Raw genomic sequence first — 18,393 nt, 5'->3', positions numbered from 1 at the left:
ATATTTTTGTGAAAAATATACACGATCGTTTCAAAGCTCTCATTTTTATTCCAGGCTTTCAATCTCAATTTCAAAGGTACGTTATTGTTTGTGCACGTCTTCTGAAGGGTGGGAAAGTTTAATTTCGTACATATTACGTATACAACTGTTTATATCAGAAAATAAGGTTTTGAGGTGACAGCATTTTAAATTTTTTTTCAATTATTACTAATTATTTGACAATCCCACCCTTCATTAGTACCTCTACTTTATCCCTGTAAAAGGATTTTGCGATCTGTAAAGCCGTTTCAAAATGAGAGCTTTGAAATGAATTGTCGGTAATTTGGACGGCTTTAGCATCCCCTTAATTGCAGACGGACCTTTGGGAACACTAGCGCCTTCTTCTTTTAACATAAATAACTAAAAATCTATATTTCGGCTAATTACAGAGTTTATAAATATTTAATTAAAATTATCTGGGTGACTCACAAACCTTTTTAATCACACTTCATAACTCTTCATACAAAATACAAACGATTCCGTATAAAAACTTTTATTAATTTATCTATTTCGGCTAAATGCATGGTGTAAAAATAATTAATTAATTACAATTAAACGAATGACTCACAAACCTTTTCAATTGCACTTCAAAAGTCTTCATACGAAATACAAACGATTTCATATGGTAGATTCTTTCCCGGATATTCATTTCCGGTCAAATACATACGAATCGAACATCGGACGTGATCGGACGCAATGTGAATCCTCCATTAAGCCTATGGCACACGCTGCGGATTTTGCTGATAAATTTGTTGCCCGCTGTTCTGTAGGCTGCGTTGCATGGTGCTGAGGTGAATTTTAAAATATTCAGATATTGAAGGCAGTAAAGCATAAAACAATCTCTGAAATCCTCGACTATATTTTTCAAACCGTGCGATTTCTTGTTTTGCACAAACATCCTTTTTTATTACGATACATAGCTTATACATACATACATATTTCTTATATATACTCTAAGCATACGGATATCACTGCTTATTCTGTCCATAAATCGAGCATGAATCATAACAGAGATTTGTGTTGTATATCTTAATGTGTAGCGTTATTGCGTCGTCCTCGTCTCTTGCGACTGCCACCAGATGGACGATTTGACGAAGCCCACTGCTCGTAGAAACGTTCGGCTTCGAGCCATTCCTGATACTTGTACCACCATTCTTCCCATTTAATATAATCATCGAGAGTGAGGTCACGTAGATATCCCCTTGCCTTGTAATAATCATATCGGACGCGCACATCGTCCCAACACTCGAAACCTCTTGGTCCTTGCGCCAGAAGTGACTCAGGATAATGTCCGGGAGGAGGCGAATCATAGCCTAGGCGTGCAATTCTCTCCTCACCTTCTATAACGACTTTCATCGCGTTCTCGCCATCTTTTGTGATGCGCATATTTTCCATGTCCCTACGATCCACACTCCATTGCGCCATCTTACCAAATCTATGGAAATACAGAATCATCGTTATCACTAGTAGAAAAATGTTATGATTAATAGAATCAAAATAAACTTAAATATTCCAAACTTATTTGAGTTTTGCAATACTGAATAATTTTGTCAGTACCGTTCAGATAATGTCATTTTTGGTGGCCCGACATGAGATGTAGTTGAGGAACTGTCGCTATCGTCACTAGGTGAAGATTCTGGTGGAGGTCGCATTATTTGTGATGCTCCATGACTTGTATGTGTCTTTTCTACTTTTACCGGTTTACGTATCTGCACAATTTTAATAGAAGTATTCCTGATATGCATAAATTCTAATTTCGAAAAAAAAAAAAAAACTGTTATACATAGTGTAATATGCAATGGCATTTAAAGTGTTACAAGCTGTTACCTCTGAAAGTAGACATTACACTAAGAAATGTCTTATAAAAGTTGAAAGGTTGCAAGGAACACATAAGTGTGAGTAATATTCGTTTTACATTGGGTGTAGATGTCAAGCTCATGTAAAAGTCACTTAATTTTAAAAATGGAAACCTCTATTTTTTTATTGTACCATCTTATTCTATTAATTAATTTGACCAACTTTTGTCTAAAACACTTTTTGTTTGTCTAATATTTTTTGAAATATTTAAGGAAAACTTGGTAACTTTATCAATTTTTAATTTACGATATCTCGACGACTGTTTGTCCTAGGAAAAAGTGGTACAGGACTTTTTGACTTGATTTGGTCTCAAGAATATAAATGTTACAATAGTATCGCAACTTTTTTAAATATTTGTGCATACATGAAAGCTCCAAAATGTCTACACAAATATTTGAAAAAATCCTGTATCACTTTTCCCTCCAACAAACAATTATCGAGGTATCATAAGCTAAATATTGGAAAAATTATCAAGTTTTCCTTAAAAATATCTAAAAAAATATTAGGCAAATAAAAAAGTGTTTCAGACAAAAGTAGTTCAAGTTAATTAGAAATGATAGTAAAAATGACTAGTAGAAATTAGTAAAATAATACAATAAAAAATGGGGGTTTTCAGTTAAAAAATTTGACTTGGGCTCAATACGGGCCCCAAACCAAACTCTAATAAGATCAACTATATTAGCTCCCTTTGAACCCTCCAACTTTTATCTGAAACATTTTTTTTTAATGTATTGTTTAAGAGATATTTAAGGTGGGCATTTAAAATGCGTTATCTTGTATACGGGTGTAACATAAATGTAGATCGCTACTTTAGGAGTGTATTCTACTCGTCAAAATAAGCAAAAAATTCATATAAACGTATATCCAAAAAATCATTATTTTCACATTACAATCATATTTAAAGGAACACGAAGGATGGTTCACCAGTGGTCCCCCCTAGTGTAATGTTTTTGGGGACATCTAAAATAAATTGTCTACTCCTGGCCTGTTGACAACATTATCTTCGTCATCGCACTGAAAACGGGTTCAATGAAATACACAACACGCCGAAAAGCGTGTTTGTGAAAAAATGAGAAGCAGAGTATTTTGGCTGGAAATCACGTCTGTAAGCATTTGCTTTAAGATTTGTTTTATGTCAATTTCGCTTTCTACTGTATTGTGTTATAGTGAATTTGGTTGGACGCACCAGTGCGCACTCAGTGCACATTAAAGCCGTTGTACACAGATTAACGTAAAGTGTATGTTTAATATAAACGGGTTAAGTCACGAAATCCTCAATATTCTTTATTGTACTATTTGGTAAAATATGTATTAGGCAATTTTATCAGTCGAAATATTTGCATTTTGCTTTAAATATTAGAGATTAAATCAGTGTACAACGGCTTTAATGTGCACTGAGTACGCACTGGTGCGTCCAACCAAATTCGCTATTAGAAATAAAATAATACGCTTTGTAATTGTCTGAAGTTTCAACTCAAACATGACTGTAATATGAAAACGATGCATCTTGAGACACACGTTTATATTACGTTTATGAACTTTTTGGGCTCATTTTAATTAATAAAATACACCGCTAAAGTAGCGGCCCATATTTATGTTACACCCGGTATACGGAGTGTTCCAGGTCAGGTCAATAAAATTTCAGAGTCTTATAGAAAATTGAATTTGGATAAAAAAGTTTCTATAAACATAGGTCTGGAAACGCTTTGTGTTAAAAAGTTATAGCTAATGAACTTCAAAAAATCACAACAATCATCTTTGTTTTATGATTTTTAAAAATAACTTCAACCCTTTATTCATTTGAGAAAAAAAAATCTGATAGATAATTCAATAACAACCTAAATTACACCAATTTCATTTACTTCTGATAAGGTGTTTAAAAGAAAATAAGCTCAAAACAAAAAAAAAGCAGAAACTTGAAATTATATAAATGCCAAAACTCCATTAATGAATAGGGACACATCTTTTGAACATATTTAATAATTTAGTTAAAAATTATTTTCCTTTTACTTTTAATAAAATTGTTCTGAATTATCTCATTGATGTAACCTTTGTATTATCCCTTTTTTCAAGTCAATTTTTTAACGAAGCATTTCCGGACCTAATGTTTATGGAAACTTTTTTATTCCAAACTCAATTTCCTGTAAGACCCTGAAGTTTTATTGACCTGATCTGGACCCTGTATATGCAGGGTGTCTCTGAACTCAGTGGCAAAACTGGTACAGCGGTTTAAACACATGAAAACAAGTCAAAAATGTACAATAAACATATGTCCAAATCTGAACAATTTTGGAGTTATAAGATATTGAAGTTGCTTTCGTAAGAAAAACAAAGTAAATGTTGTTTAATGTTCTTTATTATGTTTAAAGCTTTACAAAAAGAGCTCAATAATTCCTCTGTCGACTTCAACACACTTTCTAGAACTAATTAATAAACTATTTCAAACTTTTTGAAAAATATGTTTGGGGTTTCGCGAATGACATTGACAACATTAAGTGTCAGTTGCCACAGCTGCTCTGAGAGAAAATCGTGAATAAATTTTTGAGTACCTTTTGTAAAGCTTTAAAAAGAATTAAGAACATTAAACATTTGTTTTTTTACGAAAGCAACTTCAATACCTTATAACTCCGAAACCGTCCGGATTCGGAGTTATGTTTATTAGACATTTTCGACTTGTTTCCATGTACTGAAGCCATGTACTTCCATGTACTAAGTACCAATTTTGGTACTTAGTTCAGGGACACCATGTATATACAAGGTGGACCATTTCAATCAATACATTGGAATATCTCATAACCTTCAAGTTTGAGACAAAAACGTTTTAGACAAAAGTTGGCATGGTTTAAAGAGGGCCACATGATGAAAATATGGACTTAACCCTGAGTGACCTCTGCAAGGTCGTCTCAAATTTTTTAAACCCTTTTTTTTTAATTTCAAAACCCCCTATTTTCCATATCATATTCTTGTAGCTGACTTCAAGATTTTTTCAAAACACTATAATAAGCTCTCTTTCGTTAAGAATTTCCTGAGATGTTTCAAAGTTTGTCACGATATTTTTAATATAAAATATGACCTATCTCATGAAGTATTCATTTTACGATTGTCGAAGTATCGACCTTACCTTACTTTTATACATAGAGTAATGAAAGAAATCGATTGTAAAAAAAAATTATTTTAAAAAATTTGATTACATTTTGTAGACGTATTCAATTTAGTAAAATTGCAAACGTAAAAATTAATATTATTCGATTTCTCTTATTAGGGGTTTAAAATTTTTGAGGCAACCTTGAAAAGATCACTCAGGGTTAAGTCCATATGTCCATCATGTGGTCCCCTTCAAACCATGCAACTTTTGTCTAAAACGTTTTTGTCTCAAACATTAAGGCTATGAGATATTCCAATGGATTGATTAAAATGGCTCACCCTGTGTACCATTTAAGAAACTATCAATATATAACTTTATATTTGTTAAATACAAAACATTTGCGAGAAAATCTTTCTCTATAAAATTAGTTATTGTTACAAGTCTCATAGAATAGACATAGAAAAAAATGATAAGGATTAAAGAACGATAAGAAATAGTTATTTTACCAATGAGATAGGATCTGGTACTCGTGGATCCTCTGGTAATCTGCTATGATGTTTCTCTTTACGGCGAACCTTGGCTTCTTTCTCCTTGAGGTTCTTGTAATCCTTCTGATGACGCAGTGGCGGTTGCGGCGCTGGCGGTGGTGTACGCGGTCGTGGTAGAGGCGGTGACCGCGGTCTAGTACGCGGCTGTAAGGCTCGCGAACTAGATGCAATAACTTCTTTGGGATGTGCCCTAGTTCGTATCGGACTGATCGATCTCGAATGCGAGCGAGATGGTGGCGCGACGCGTCGTCGTTCTTTCGGTGAACAGACGGAACATGATCTGTCGGAACATGTGCTACCCGTGCTGGAACTGCGAGCAGTCGGTCTATTTTTATTGTGCTCGCGGGAAGAACGTTCGCGCGGTGATCGTGGACTCCTCGTTCGAGGACTGCGCGGTCGTGGACTGTGAGGACTGCGCGACCTCGGGCTTCTCGGACTCTTAGGATGTCCCCTGCTAGGTTCGGTACTACTGCCAACGTATAACTCTTTGTATCCGCTGTGACGCCATCTATTCGGATCTCGCTCCTCCGCTTCCAACAGCTTCTTGTTCCAGTAGCTCGATTGTGACTCGCGTGCTTTTCGCATTACACTGTCTATCTCTTTTCGCTTGCTCGAACTCTCGCCATGTGGTCTGGATTGTGATACGCTCGTATCCATTCGCAGCCTGCTCGAATTACTGCTGCTACCGCCTCTTCTTCTGTCATAATCTCGGGATGACATCTCTAAGAATTAAATTTTTAGAAAAATTTAATTTTTATGATGCATTATCTAATTAGAATAAAATACATATATTATTAAGTTATATTCAAATGATCAAGTGTTTCTTTTACGAAAGGACATAGAACATTGATCAAATGTGTTTTAATGTAAAATAGACAATTTTGGAAACATTATTAGATACACAATTAATAGATATATTTGTAAAAAATTATAGATTAAAACATATTTACCTTATAAGTAAAGATATAAGATGGAAGACGAAGGTACAGCAAAAAATATCTTGTCAATCTAGGCACACCAGTGTAATAATGCCGAGATTAGTAATATTAATCCCTCATATGCTGCATCTATAAAGATAATGTTCCAAACTGCCGCAAACGTGCCAAAAGACCTTCGGATGTATCAGAAGCACTCGTCCTTAAGATCGACTGGCCTAGGTGAAAAATTCTACATGTCACAAATCTGATACAAACGTCATACAAGTCGAGAGACGTTAAAAGTTAGCATTCTTTAAGGTGCATTTTTGGGGGATTTTGTTTTCTCACGTGAATCCGATTCTTTTTTTTTTGCGACAATCCACAAATATGTGTGCGTGATACGCTTCGTTGCGAAGCGTGCATCGCCGGTATGCGATGCCTTACCATCGGTGTCACTCACCGCGTGTCCATGAGATCCATGCGTGTCGCGGATGTTCCGCGCGCGAGTCAAACCGCGGTTAGAGTCCCGCGCGAGGAACTCGAGATTATCCCGCTCGCTCTCGCTCGCGCGCGTGCGAGCATACGGAATCGCCGACAGCCCCGGGGCCACGAGTCGCGAAGATCGAGCGTCGCAACATAAACGATCGCGATTGCGACGTCGCGCGCCAAGTCGCGCGTTCGTCTCCGGGTATACGGCCCGAATAACACGCTGAATAACGCGCTGCGTCGGCGACGACGACAGCAACAGCGGCACTCGCGACGATGGCGGGTGCAGCACGTCAATTTAGTATCGACGCTTAGTCGAACGGATGAATCCGTAGCCGATCGGGTTCGGTTCATGCCACGGGGATAAGTGTCATCTTTGCAGGCATCGCCTTCGTGACGGCGACAGAAAGTAGGGCACATCGCCGGCTGATTCATGATCACTCGCGACGCGACTTCCTACTTCGACCTCTTCTATGGATGTCTATCCCTTTATTAGCGGGACATAGAGTCACTTGAACGTGGTGCCCAAAGCGATCGGATGGCGCTACACAGTACTCTGCATACGAAGTCCTTGCGCGGAAGGACCGCGGCGGACGACGACGATCGTACGTGGCCCCGACAGGGGACTCTGTGTCTGTGCTTGAAGGGAGCGTTACCCGGATAACGCTACGTAGTTAACGTAGTCTCCTGCCGCGACGGGATGCTTCGACTGCTTCGAGAGACTCACCCGTTCGAAAGAAGAGAGCTTGTGATTGGTATAAAGCGCGTTTGCGCACTCACTCGCCCGCTTGCCCACGTCACACACACACACACACACGCACGCACGCACGCACACACACACACACACATACACACACACACACACACACACACACACACACACACACACACACACACACGCACGCACGCACGCACGCACGCACGCACGCACACACACACACACACACACACACACACACAAAAGCCCTCTTTGCTCCATTTTAGAAAAGCAAGGTCGATGGCATCTCTCTCGTTCCTATTCTTTCTCTCTCCCTCCCTCCCTCTCTCTCTCTTTCTCACGCGCATCCTCTCTTTTCCTCACTCACTTATTTACACACGCATATACACACCACACTCACTCACGCTCTTTCTCTCTCACACATACACACACACTCTCTCTTTTTTTCTTGCTAGTATCAACCTCTTGCCACCACAGAACTCCGATTAGTATGCAGACTATGAAATTTGAATACTTCAGTTTTTCTTGCAAGCGCATGTACTCACGACTGCCGTTCGTTACAACTTGTGTCCGAACGGACGAAACGACGGAGTGACACGGCATTCAGGGCGACGTCAAAAATCAATTGCCCAAATCTAGCGTACGTCTCGCGCGACTCAATTCGACCCGCGAATGATACTTTTTTGTCGGAAGCCCCGCGTCTATCACGCGGGACGAACGGACACTCACTTTTCTTAACGCGACGACCCGATTACTTGTTTTTTCTGGCACGTATCCCGGCGATTCGCTCTCGCGTGATGTCGAATATATTCACAATGGACTTTTATAGGAGAACCTCTCCGTCACTTAGCATTAACCATTAACCGTCGAGCGCGAAGATATAGATGGCGAGCTTGATTCTCTGTTGCTAGGGATCCTTTAGAGCCAATTTCACCAACCACAGTAAAGGTGCCTTTTCATGCTGACGCTCGACGCTGATTTTCAGCGGCAAGAAGGTCGCATGACCACACGTGACGGCGGCGTCAATTGAAATTCATGAAAAGGAAAACAGCGTCAAAATTTCGGCGTCTTCGCGCTGCTTTGGCTTTGACGCTAAAGCTGAGAAAATTCAGCCTTCTTTGCTTGACGCTAGCGTCAGCGCGAAATCACGTGATTTTGCGATTTTGCGATACGCTGAAACGAGCGTCCCATGAATTCGCACCTTTACGGATTACTGCGTTGCGTTGTGAGGAGCAAGTATTTGACCGGAAATGAATGTCCGGGAAAGAATCTACCATATGAAATCGTTTGTATTTCGTATGAAGACTTCTGAAGTGCAATTGAAAAGGTTTGTGAGTCATTCGTTTAATTGTAATTAATTAATTATTTTTACACCATGCATTTAGCCGAAATAGATAAATTAATAAAAGTTTTTATACGGAATCGTTTGTATTTTGTATGAAGAGTTATGAAGTGTAATTAAAAAGGTTTGTGAGTCACCCAGATAATTTTAATTAAATATTTATAAACTTGGTAATTAGCCGAAATATAAATTTTTAGTTATTCATGGTAAAAGAAGAAGGCGCTAGTGTTCCCGAAGGTCCGTCTGCAATCAGAATTAATATGAACGTTTTAAAAATTATTTTATACTGAAATAAGTAAATATACAGGCTAATAAGTCTGTAGCTATAAGCGATAGTTGCTAATTAAGTTTGTAAAGATGTACCAGCTGTGCAGGGTGAAAAGCAGGTTATCTCAAACGCCCTGCCACAACCCAATTAAAAGAGACTTAAATGTCATTACCGCTGAGAAGTACTTCTTGCCATTTAAGTTAGCATGTCAGAGCCACCGAATTGTCCATTGCGTTCCACCTTGAATTTTTTTTACAGTCGTTTATTAGGATTGCCCTACTTTTAAATTGAGCGCTTTTTAATGTATTATTATTATTAAACTACCGATATCAATATATTATTAGTAATTTAATATTAAAATTTGACAGAGTGACGTAAACTAATTCGCTCATAGTATTATAACAAAGTATTATGCGTTCAAATTCTCGAAAGCTAGTTTCTTTACTATGCTCTCTCTTTATGTCGATCGATTCAGATAAAAATCTCCAAAGTCTTTCTTTTTCTCGCGATATTCCTAGAGTAAAACTGTACAAAAACTCCACGAAAGTGGCAATATTTTTCACGGATCTGGTTTGAGTCTCGGCTCTTGGGGAAGGTACGCATGTAGAAAGAGTACGCCAACACAGTTTATCCTGCTAAAATAGTTATCAATCTCTATAAGTTCTTTATTGTTTACACATAAATTATAGAATATCTAAACGTTTCTTTTTTTTTCGATGTCCTGTGAAATTGTACAATAGAGTTACAAATAAAGATAAAGCCACACTTTACGTATAATCTGATTCAGTCTTTGCTAATGTTACATAATAACGTGCGAAAGAACTAACAGTTAGACTATTTAAGAGACTATTTAAGAATTTAAATTAAGATACTGAAAGCATAAAACTGTTTAGCTAGCTTTACACAAAGATATTGGTCTTCTTCTTTATGAAATCGTCAAATTATGATTATGATACATTTCTACATTATTACCAGCATCGAATCTAATCTTATTTATCGTGATACTCTTGAGAAACTGTTAATCCATTGTCTTAACTCGATCGCGGCGCAGAACTGCGTCCACCAATGTTGTTCCTCTCCCTCCAATCGATTCCCGTAAAAGCTGTCTACATATTGAACAGTTGATACAACGACGGCGGATTAGTCTGAAATTAAGCACACGTTAACAATCACTCTTCTTGCTAAAATCACAATTCTCTTTTCAATCGCATACCTTGATTAAGACATAGACCAGCACGGGAGTCAGATCGTCGGCAGCAGGTATGCCTCTTTCCGACGCCATGGAGAGGAGATTCATGATGGTAGTCGCGCAACGAAATACACACTGCAACTTATCCCTAGGAGTCTTATACGCCGATATCACAGCCAATTCAGCCTGCGCCCATGACCAGTGGCATTCGTAATGATGAACTTTTAAAATGTGTAGGTCCTTGTGATTTGGATGAGTTACGACCTTTGCCAACTTTTTGATGTGACCGTGAAAAAGCTGGTCCCTATATACATCTCCATCTTCATTTAGATAGAGCGCATTGTGGTATACCCGTGCCATGACGGTTCTTTCCACCACGACTCGCCAAATACTAACTGGTTGACGCTCGCCGCTGAAAGTAAGAAATAAGTTCAGACGTCTCTGAGCACTCCGTTAAGATCAATTGCGAGATAAATAATTATATTCATGTACATTGCCAGATCGGATTGTTATCCATTTCCACGTGGACCTTCCCTAAAAAATTATCCACGAGATCCTGTTTCTCGTCTGCTAACGTAAGTTTTTTAAACTCTTCGCAGAAACGCAGGAGAAAAGCCTTCTTTTTTCCAAAAATATCCTCACACAAACGGATACAAGATGATTATTGATAGCATCCCGATCGCACTTAACTCGCACGCATAATCTGAAAAATATTATTATTAAACGGTTAACATCTTACATTTAAACATCTTACATTTACTTATACGTTACATACAAAGATGATATTTATATATAAACATTACCTATCTCAGTGAGCTAATGTCGACAGCAATCCCTGACGACATCTGATTAAATATGCGATATAAGGAGATCGCTTTTGATAATCCTCTCAAAGTGATTTGAAGAGCTTTCTACATCCATCGTCATTAAATAGACGCACGCAACGTAAAGTTTCATGAAGATGAGCTAGTAATGCTCTATTCTGCAGGTTTATAGCTTCTGCCAATTGTAGTTGTAAAAACGCAATCAGTTCGTTTTTTTTCTGCGACTAACAATGTCTCTGTAATAAAATGTTATATGCGAATATTTGAACATAAGTAATTAAGTAATCCATAAAAAAATCACACTTTGTTTTGTACGCCATGATTAAAAAATAATACAATAAATACCTCTGAAGTATTCCATGGAATGTGTTGAAGGTCAGCAGTGCTAAGTACCATAAGTAATTTTCTTTTAGCATCCGCAAAAGCATAAGAGTTCTACATTATTCGAATTGATTGAAAGTCTTTCGTCTTCCACCTCTTTTGTACGGGACTGATTGCTTTCGACCGAAGCTGTATCGCCTAGCTGCGCTTCGCTTTCTTCTGTATTTTGCTAATATATCATCGGTAGTATCTGAAATTAATCAAAATGACAATTTATTACTGTTTAAAACTTGCAGGAAAACTTGTTTCGAAGAACATTCTCTGTTCCAAATAATACACCTATCCTGTCATCCTTTTTCTTATAACGCACCTGATTTAGCGGTGCACCTAGCTCTAGAGCTTGACAACCTTGAGCAATCTTAGAGAGATCATTGACGAGCTTCTCGAAGAAATTCGCTGCTGAGATCGCAATCGTAGTTAACGTAGATGTCGACGACGCTCTGGGCATCCGCACAGATCCTCGTAAGCGCATGTATGAACATCCACTTGTGCTCAAAAGAGCTGCTACAGGTCTCGAGGATGTTCATAAAGATCTCCTTAAAGAACACCTCAATCTGCATCTTGAGGTGCATCTTGAAACGGGCGAGCAGCGCCAGGAACAGCGCTAACGACAGCTCGAACACTTCCGGCACCAAAGACACGCCATTCTTCGACAGCACGACACACAAGTACTGTTTAATGGCGATAACAAACATCTCGTTAGAGCGCAATATTGGACCGGCATTCTGCAAGATTCCCAGAAGTAACTAAAGCGACAAGATCTTGGAACGGAGCTCGTGCGATATTGGATCGGGAGTGCCGTCCGGCAGCTGTTTCATAGAGAGCTTGCAGAGAGCGCAAAACACCAGGACTGCATCATTTTGCAGCACATGGGTGAATTTTGCAGTTACCATGTTGTCATTCTCAGCGGCTGCCTCGTCACCGTTGTACTCCGGACTACCGTTCTCCAAACTGACTTCCTCTTCCAATGGCACCACGGATTTTACTACATCATCAAGAATACTCTTGATAATTGTTTGAGAATCAATGTTATCATTACTAGGAGCATTCTCTGGACTAACCTTGGCTTCAGTTTCGCCGTTTGCTATGACAGAACCCTCCTGCTGATGTTCCCCATCAAGCCTCACGATCTCTTCCTCCGCCTGAGTCTCCATTCGCGCGAAGATCACGTTGATCATCTGCGTGAGAGTCGCACAGGCTGTTGTTTGATTCACCAGGTTGCGCGACGCCAAGTAAACGATGTAAACAGTCAGCAGCTTGTTAGGCTCCGTTGAATCAGGCACATTGCCAGTGAGATGGCTATATGCGATTAACTTCTGCAGGCAGTCCAGTGCTGTGTCACCACAATCCGTAGTGACTAGCTCTGACATGCTGATTCAAATGGCAAGAAGTACTTCTCAGCGGTAATGACATTTGAGTCGCTCAATTGGGCTGTGGCAGGGCGTTTGAGATAACCTCTTTACCCTGCACAGCTGGTACATCTTTGATCTCGTTACAGAGGTCCTCTGCAAGACAGAATATTAGTCACAAACTTAATTAGCAACTATCGCTTATAATTACAGGCTTATTAGTCTGTATATTTATTTATTTCACTATAAAATAATTTTTAAAACGTTCATATTAATTCTGATTGCAGACGGACCTTCGGGAACACTAGCGCCTTCTTCTTTTACCATGAATAACTAAAAATTTATATTTCGGCTAATTACCGAGTTTATAAATATTTAATTAAAATTATCTGGGTGACTCACAAACCTTTTTAATTACACTTCATAACTCTTCATACAAAATACAAACGATTCCGTATAAAAACTTTTATTAATTTATCTATTTCGGCTAAATGCATGGTGTAAAAATAATTAATTAATTACAATTAAACGAATGACTAACAAACCTTTTCAATTGCACTTCAAAAGTCTTCATACGAAATACAAACGATTTCATATGGTAGATTCTTTCCCGGACATTCATTTCCGGTCAAATACTTGCTCCTCACAACGCAACGCAGTAATCCGTAAAGGTGCGAATTCATGGGACGCTCGTTTCAGCGTATCGCAAAATCGCAAAATCACGTGATTTCGCGCTGACGCTAGCGTCAAGCAAAGAAGGCTGAATTTTCTCAGCTTTAGCGTCAAAGCCAAAGCAGCGCGAAGACGCCGAAATTTTGACGCTGTTTTCCTTTTCATGAATTTCAATTGACGCCGCCGTCACGTGTGGTCATGCGACCTTCTTGCCGCTGAAAATCAGCGTCGAGCGTCAGCATGAAAAGGCCCCTTAAGGGTGCATCCCGATGGAGAAGAAATAGCGGAACGGAACAGTAACGGAAAAGAGATATGGTGGGGGGTTAACCAATCAGAGTAGTTCCGTTTCAATTCCGTTCCGTTATTTAGTGAGTGGGTTCCCCATGGCACGGAGCTGTTACGGAACGGAAAAGAAACGGAAAAATTTCTAACCTATTCTGTCGAAAGTTCGCAAATAAGTGCAGTGGATCGATTGCTTTGCAACATTTTTATTTTTGCAAATAAAGAGCAATATGTCGTCATCGGTAGGTATTACATGTGAAAATAAAATATATATGTTAAAATCCTATGTTAATATGTTAATGCTAATTAACCGAATGTGATATATTTCATTAATTTCCAGAAATTCAAATGTGGATATTGTCGCTGGATTGTTCGGTTCGATGAAGACGGAAAACTTTCACATCCTTGCTTAGCAAATCATGCGAATTTAATAATGGATAAAGATCGAAATCTCTTTATAAATGGTACGTATATTTGTGTACAAGAGAGGCAATATATATTCAATATAACTAATGGTTAGAATATGTAAATAATATATAAATTTGTTGTAAAACTAAATCTGTTATTATTTAGATTCTTTAGAAACACACGTCGAGAGTGAGAATAACAGCACTGCCTGCGAAAAAGAAAATATTGCTCAAAACCGTCAAGAACACACTGACGACCACGATACTGAACAAAACCGTCAAGAACACACTGACGACCACGATACTGAAAAGTTAGATGAAGATTTAATAAGTGCCGTAAAAGAGAGAGCACCGTTATATGATTTTCGCATACCTGTGAAAGAACGAGGAAGGAAACAAAAGGACTGCCTATGGCAAGAAGTCAGCAAATGTTTGAAAGGTTTAAAAGCATTGATATTTATTTACATATTTACTTATTTTCAAGGTTTTCTACACACACACACACACGATACATATATACATATATATATTTCTTAATTATACGTGTGTCACAGGTTTATATACCGCTACTGAAGCAGAAAAACGATGGACCTATTTGAATTTCTGGAAATTAATAAAATATATCACATTAATTAGCATTAACATATTAATAACATAGGATTTTAACATATATATTTTATTTTCACATGTAATACCTACCGATGACGACATATTGCTCTTTATTTGCAAAAATAAAAATGTTGCAAACCGATCGATCCACTGCACTTATTTGCGAACTTTCGACAGAATAGGTTAGAAATTTTTCCGTTTCTTTTCCGTTCCGTAACAGCTCCGTGCCATGGGGAACCCACTCACTAAGGGTTGGTTTATAATAGCCGTAACCGTTGATTTAAGCCGTAATCTTTAAGAAATTGACGAATCACAGTCGATTATTCTTCTCACATTCGACTGTGATTAGTCAATTTTTTAAAGATTACGGCTTAAATCAACGGTTACGGCTATTATAAATCAACTTTAAGGGTGCATCCCGATGGAGAAGAAATAGCGGAACGGAACAGTAACGGAAAAGAGATATGGTGGGGGTTAACCAATCAGAGTAGTTCCGTTTCAATTCCGTTTCGTTATTTAGGGTGCATCCCGATGGAGAAGAAATAGCGGAACGGAACAGTAACGGAAAAGAGATATGGTGGGGGGTTAACCAATCAGAGTAGTTTCGTTTCAATTCCGTTCCGTTATTTAGTGAGTAGGTTCCCCATGGCACGGAGCTGTTACGGAACGGAAAAGAAACGGAAAAATTTCTAACCTATTCTGTCGAAAGTTCGCAAATAAGTGCAGTGGATCGATTGCTTTGCAACATTTTTATTTTTGCAAATAAAGAGCAATATGTCGTCATCGGTAGGTATTACATATGAAAATAAAATATATATGTTAAAATCCTATGTTAATATGTTAATGCTAATTAACCGAATGTGATATACTTTATTAATTTCCAGAAATTCAAATGTGGATATTGCCGCTGGATTGTTTGGTTCGATGAAGACGGAAAACTTTCACATCCTTGCTTAGCAAATCATACGAATTTAATAATGGATAAAGATCGAAATCTCTTTATAAATGGTACGTATATTTGTGTACAAAAGAGAGGCAATATATATTCAATATAACTAATGGTTAGAGAATATGTAAATGATATATAAATTTGTTGTAAAACTAAATCTGTTATTATTTAGATTCTTTAGAAACACACGTCAAGAGTGAGAATAACAGCAATAACGCCGGAGAGACTGGAGACAGTGACGTAGGATTGTCATTGATGATGGGAATAAGATCATCATCTACGTTGAGGTTGTCACTTGTTGATGTGGAAGGAATTAATGCTGTTGCTCTTTGAACAGGACGCTTTGAACATATCCACATTTGAATTTCTGGAAATTAATGAAATATATCACATTCGGTTAATTAGCATTAACATATTAACATAGGATTTTAACATATATATATATTTTATTTTCACATGTAATACCTACCGATGACGACATATTGCTCTTTATTTGCAAAAATAAAAATGTTGCAAAGCAATCGATCCACTGCACTTATTTGCGAACTTTCGACAGAATAGGTTAGAAATTTTTCCGTTTCTTTTCCGTTCCGTAACAGCTCCGTGCCATGGGGAACCCACTCACTAAATAACGGAACGGAATTGAAACGGAACTACTCTGATTGGTTAACCCCCCACCATATCTCTTTTCCGTTACTGTTCCGTTCCGCTATTTCTTCTCCATCGGGATGCACCCTAAATAACGAAACGGAATTGAAACGGAACTACTCTGATTGGTTAACCCCCACCATATCTCTTTTCCGTTACTGTTCCGTTCCGCTATTTCTTCTCCATCGGGATGCACCCTAATCCGAGTGCTGATGGAGGATTCACATTGCGTCCGATCACGTCCGATGTTCGACGTACGACGATCCGACATCCAATAACAGAATTTATTATTAGAGACAAAAATTTCCTATTGGATGTCGGATCGTCGTACGTCGAACATCGGACCAGAGATCGGACGCAGTGTGAATCCTCCATGAGACAGCAATGATTAGTCTAGAGGATTTTTCGAAATGAACTGATTGAGTACTACTGCTCGAGCCGATTAAAATCCGACTACTTGTCGGAACACCCTTAACTCTTATTATAGGAACTCTATTTGAGAGTGGCGACTCGCGCCATCTAATGTGAAACGATCGAGCATTGTAAAACGCGAAAAGAATTCGAGCGCAATATCTGAACAAATTATTTAATTTTTAATAAGTCCAATTATTAATATTTATTTTTATAATTAAACTTATTTTTTATTTTGATAAATGTAAATACAAATATCTTATTGTATTAATATTTAATATTAATAATTTAATTTTTGTTGCTTAATTTAACTTCTTGTTTAATAAATGAGCGGATGTAGTATTAAAAATGTACCTATTATATAATATTTTAATTTTCAAAATTGTCAGTAGGTAAGCTAGGCCGGTTCCAGACCACATACCGAGGGCGAGGGGGGGTGAGGGGCGGGGGGGACCGCGGGGGGGGGGGCACCGCGTCTTCGGGCGCCGCGGGGGGGGGGGTACCGCGTCTTCGGACGCCGCGGGAGGGGGGGGTACCGCGTTTTCGGGCGCCGCGGGGTGAGGGGGGTACCGCGTTTTCGAGCGCCGCGGGGTGAGGGGAGGGGGTACCGCGTTTTTCCGGCGAGGCGGGGACAGGCGGACCGCATTTTCCGGCGGTTTACCGCGTTTTCCAGCGCCGCGAGAGTCCGCGTTTCGGGCACCGCGGTGGAGGGGTCGGCCGCGTTTCGCCGCGCCGCGGAGCGTTCGCGTTTTTGCCGCGGAGCGGGGCGAGGGGGTCCGCGTTTCGCCGCGCCGCGAAGTCCGCGTGACGTCACACGCTCCCGCTCGCGTTATCTCCCCCTCGAAGATGTTTCCCCCGTCCCCCGGTCGCGCGCGTCTTCTCGTTCGCGGTTTCTCTCGCTCGCCCCGATCCCCGTTTGCGTTCTCGTTCACGATCGCGTTAAATAAATTTATATTATACATAGAAAATTTGCTTACCACCACAGGATTTGAGCCAGAAATCCCTAACTCTTGAGTCAGTCACCTTCAGAATTCAGTTCAGACCATTGTCTCTTAATTTACACAATAATATGTATACATTAAAATACTGCAGGCTATTTACACAGGCTATTTACACAGTTAAAATTTACACAAAAACACACATGGGACACAGATTACATGGTGAAATCAGATATAATGGGTCTCCACAAGATGAACAAAAGAGACCATCTATAAGGATATACGGACATGTGTCATGTCTGCGAACAGCGTATAACATCGAGAACAATCCGCGTATTCTGACAATGCATGACGCACAAAACTTCACATGTCCTGGAGTAAAATAAAATATATGCAACACATCTTTTTCAGAGGGTGTAACATATTCACTTCTGCTTGATTTAACACTCTGAAAATTTCGTCCGGAATATCCTC

The 18,393-nt window shown here is 39.0% G+C and overlaps 3 protein-coding genes and 2 long non-coding RNA genes across 11 annotated transcripts; 2 read left to right on the top strand and 3 right to left on the bottom strand.

The window, feature by feature from the left end:
* Positions 1–880: 880 nt before the first annotated feature.
* Positions 881–8,519, bottom strand: LOC143905874 (uncharacterized). 3 transcript variants are annotated; one of them, XM_077421521.1, is made up of 5 exons: positions 8,380–8,519; positions 6,480–6,682; positions 5,488–6,251; positions 1,597–1,748; positions 881–1,474 (listed from the first exon to the last, which is right to left on the bottom strand). In XM_077421521.1, exons 3-5 carry the CDS (start codon positions 6,247–6,249, stop codon positions 1,069–1,071), a joined length of 1,320 nt encoding a protein of 439 aa, XP_077277647.1. In that variant the 5' UTR covers positions 6,250–6,251; positions 6,480–6,682; positions 8,380–8,519; the 3' UTR covers positions 881–1,068. The 3 variants fall into 3 exon arrangements, with proteins under 3 accessions (XP_077277647.1, XP_077277648.1, XP_077277646.1); XM_077421522.1 differs by having other exon boundaries at positions 8,196–8,453; XM_077421520.1 differs by having other exon boundaries at positions 6,907–8,399.
* A 1,382-nt stretch (positions 8,520–9,901) lies between these two features.
* Positions 9,902–13,680, bottom strand: LOC143905876 (GTPase-activating protein and VPS9 domain-containing protein 1-like). Of its 5 annotated transcripts, none has more exons than XM_077421527.1 (7): positions 12,716–13,290; positions 11,965–12,639; positions 11,619–11,844; positions 11,253–11,509; positions 10,942–11,152; positions 10,474–10,861; positions 9,902–10,405 (listed from the first exon to the last, which is right to left on the bottom strand). In XM_077421527.1, the coding sequence occupies exons 6-7, from the start codon at positions 10,807–10,809 to the stop codon at positions 10,367–10,369; spliced, it is 375 nt and encodes a 124-aa protein (XP_077277653.1). In that variant the 5' UTR covers positions 10,810–10,861; positions 10,942–11,152; positions 11,253–11,509; positions 11,619–11,844; positions 11,965–12,639; positions 12,716–13,290; the 3' UTR covers positions 9,902–10,366. The 5 variants fall into 5 exon arrangements, with proteins under 5 accessions (XP_077277653.1, XP_077277651.1, XP_077277652.1 ...); XM_077421525.1 differs by lacking the exon at positions 9,902–10,405 and adding an exon at positions 13,549–13,680 and having other exon boundaries at positions 10,541–10,861; positions 11,965–12,615; positions 12,716–13,159; XM_077421526.1 differs by lacking the exon at positions 9,902–10,405 and adding an exon at positions 13,297–13,319 and having other exon boundaries at positions 10,541–10,861; positions 11,965–12,615; positions 12,716–13,159.
* Positions 13,681–14,000: 320 nt separating this feature from the next.
* On the top strand, positions 14,001–15,115 carry LOC143905875 (uncharacterized). Its single transcript, XM_077421523.1, has 4 exons — positions 14,001–14,199; positions 14,298–14,421; positions 14,531–14,803; positions 14,919–15,115. Exons 1-4 carry the CDS (start codon positions 14,188–14,190, stop codon positions 15,020–15,022), a joined length of 513 nt encoding a protein of 170 aa, XP_077277649.1. The 5' UTR covers positions 14,001–14,187; the 3' UTR covers positions 15,023–15,115.
* Positions 15,116–15,355: 240 nt separating this feature from the next.
* Positions 15,356–16,341, top strand: LOC143905878 (uncharacterized). The gene is made up of 3 exons (XR_013259353.1): positions 15,356–15,759; positions 15,858–15,981; positions 16,095–16,341. It is a non-coding gene; the product is annotated as an uncharacterized LOC143905878 (long non-coding RNA).
* LOC143905879 (uncharacterized) lies at positions 16,138–17,129 on the bottom strand. The gene is made up of 2 exons (XR_013259354.1): positions 16,392–17,129; positions 16,138–16,289 (listed from the first exon to the last, which is right to left on the bottom strand). It is a non-coding gene; the product is annotated as an uncharacterized LOC143905879 (long non-coding RNA).
* Positions 17,130–18,393: the final 1,264 nt, after the last annotated feature.

Source organism: Temnothorax americanus, unplaced genomic scaffold (assembly GCF_048541705.1).
Source record: "Temnothorax americanus isolate GAGA-0224 unplaced genomic scaffold, ASM4854170v1 Scaffold69, whole genome shotgun sequence".
Taxonomy (NCBI): domain Eukaryota; kingdom Metazoa; phylum Arthropoda; class Insecta; order Hymenoptera; family Formicidae; genus Temnothorax; species Temnothorax americanus.
Note: the sequence above shows the minus strand (reverse complement) of the source record. Positions and strands in the feature narration are given on the sequence as shown.

What these genes read in the sequence shown, in the direction of transcription:
- LOC143905874 (XM_077421521.1), bottom strand. Translation starts at nt 6,249, where the DNA reads ATGTCATCCCGAGATTATGACAGAAGAAGAGGCGGTAGCAGCAGTAAT. An exon ending in TACCAGATCCTATCTCATTG is followed by an intron (nt 1,749 to 5,487) that starts GTAAAATAACTA and finishes AAAATTGTGCAG; the next exon opens with ATACGTAAACCGGTAAAAGT. An exon ending in AAAATGACATTATCTGAACG is followed by an intron (nt 1,475 to 1,596) that starts GTACTGACAAAA and finishes GTATTTCCATAG; the next exon opens with ATTTGGTAAGATGGCGCAAT.
- LOC143905876 (XM_077421525.1), bottom strand. Translation starts at nt 13,024, where the DNA reads ATGTCAGAGCTAGTCACTACGGATTGTGGTGACACAGCACTGGACTGC. An exon ending in ACGGCGAAACTGAAGCCAAG is followed by an intron (nt 12,616 to 12,715) that starts GTTAGTCCAGAG and finishes TGCCATTGGAAG; the next exon opens with AGGAAGTCAGTTTGGAGAAC.
- LOC143905875 (XM_077421523.1), top strand. An exon ending in TCGAAATCTCTTTATAAATG is followed by an intron (nt 14,422 to 14,530) that starts GTACGTATATTT and finishes GTTATTATTTAG; the next exon opens with ATTCTTTAGAAACACACGTC. An exon ending in AGTCAGCAAATGTTTGAAAG is followed by an intron (nt 14,804 to 14,918) that starts GTTTAAAAGCAT and finishes CGTGTGTCACAG; the next exon opens with GTTTATATACCGCTACTGAA.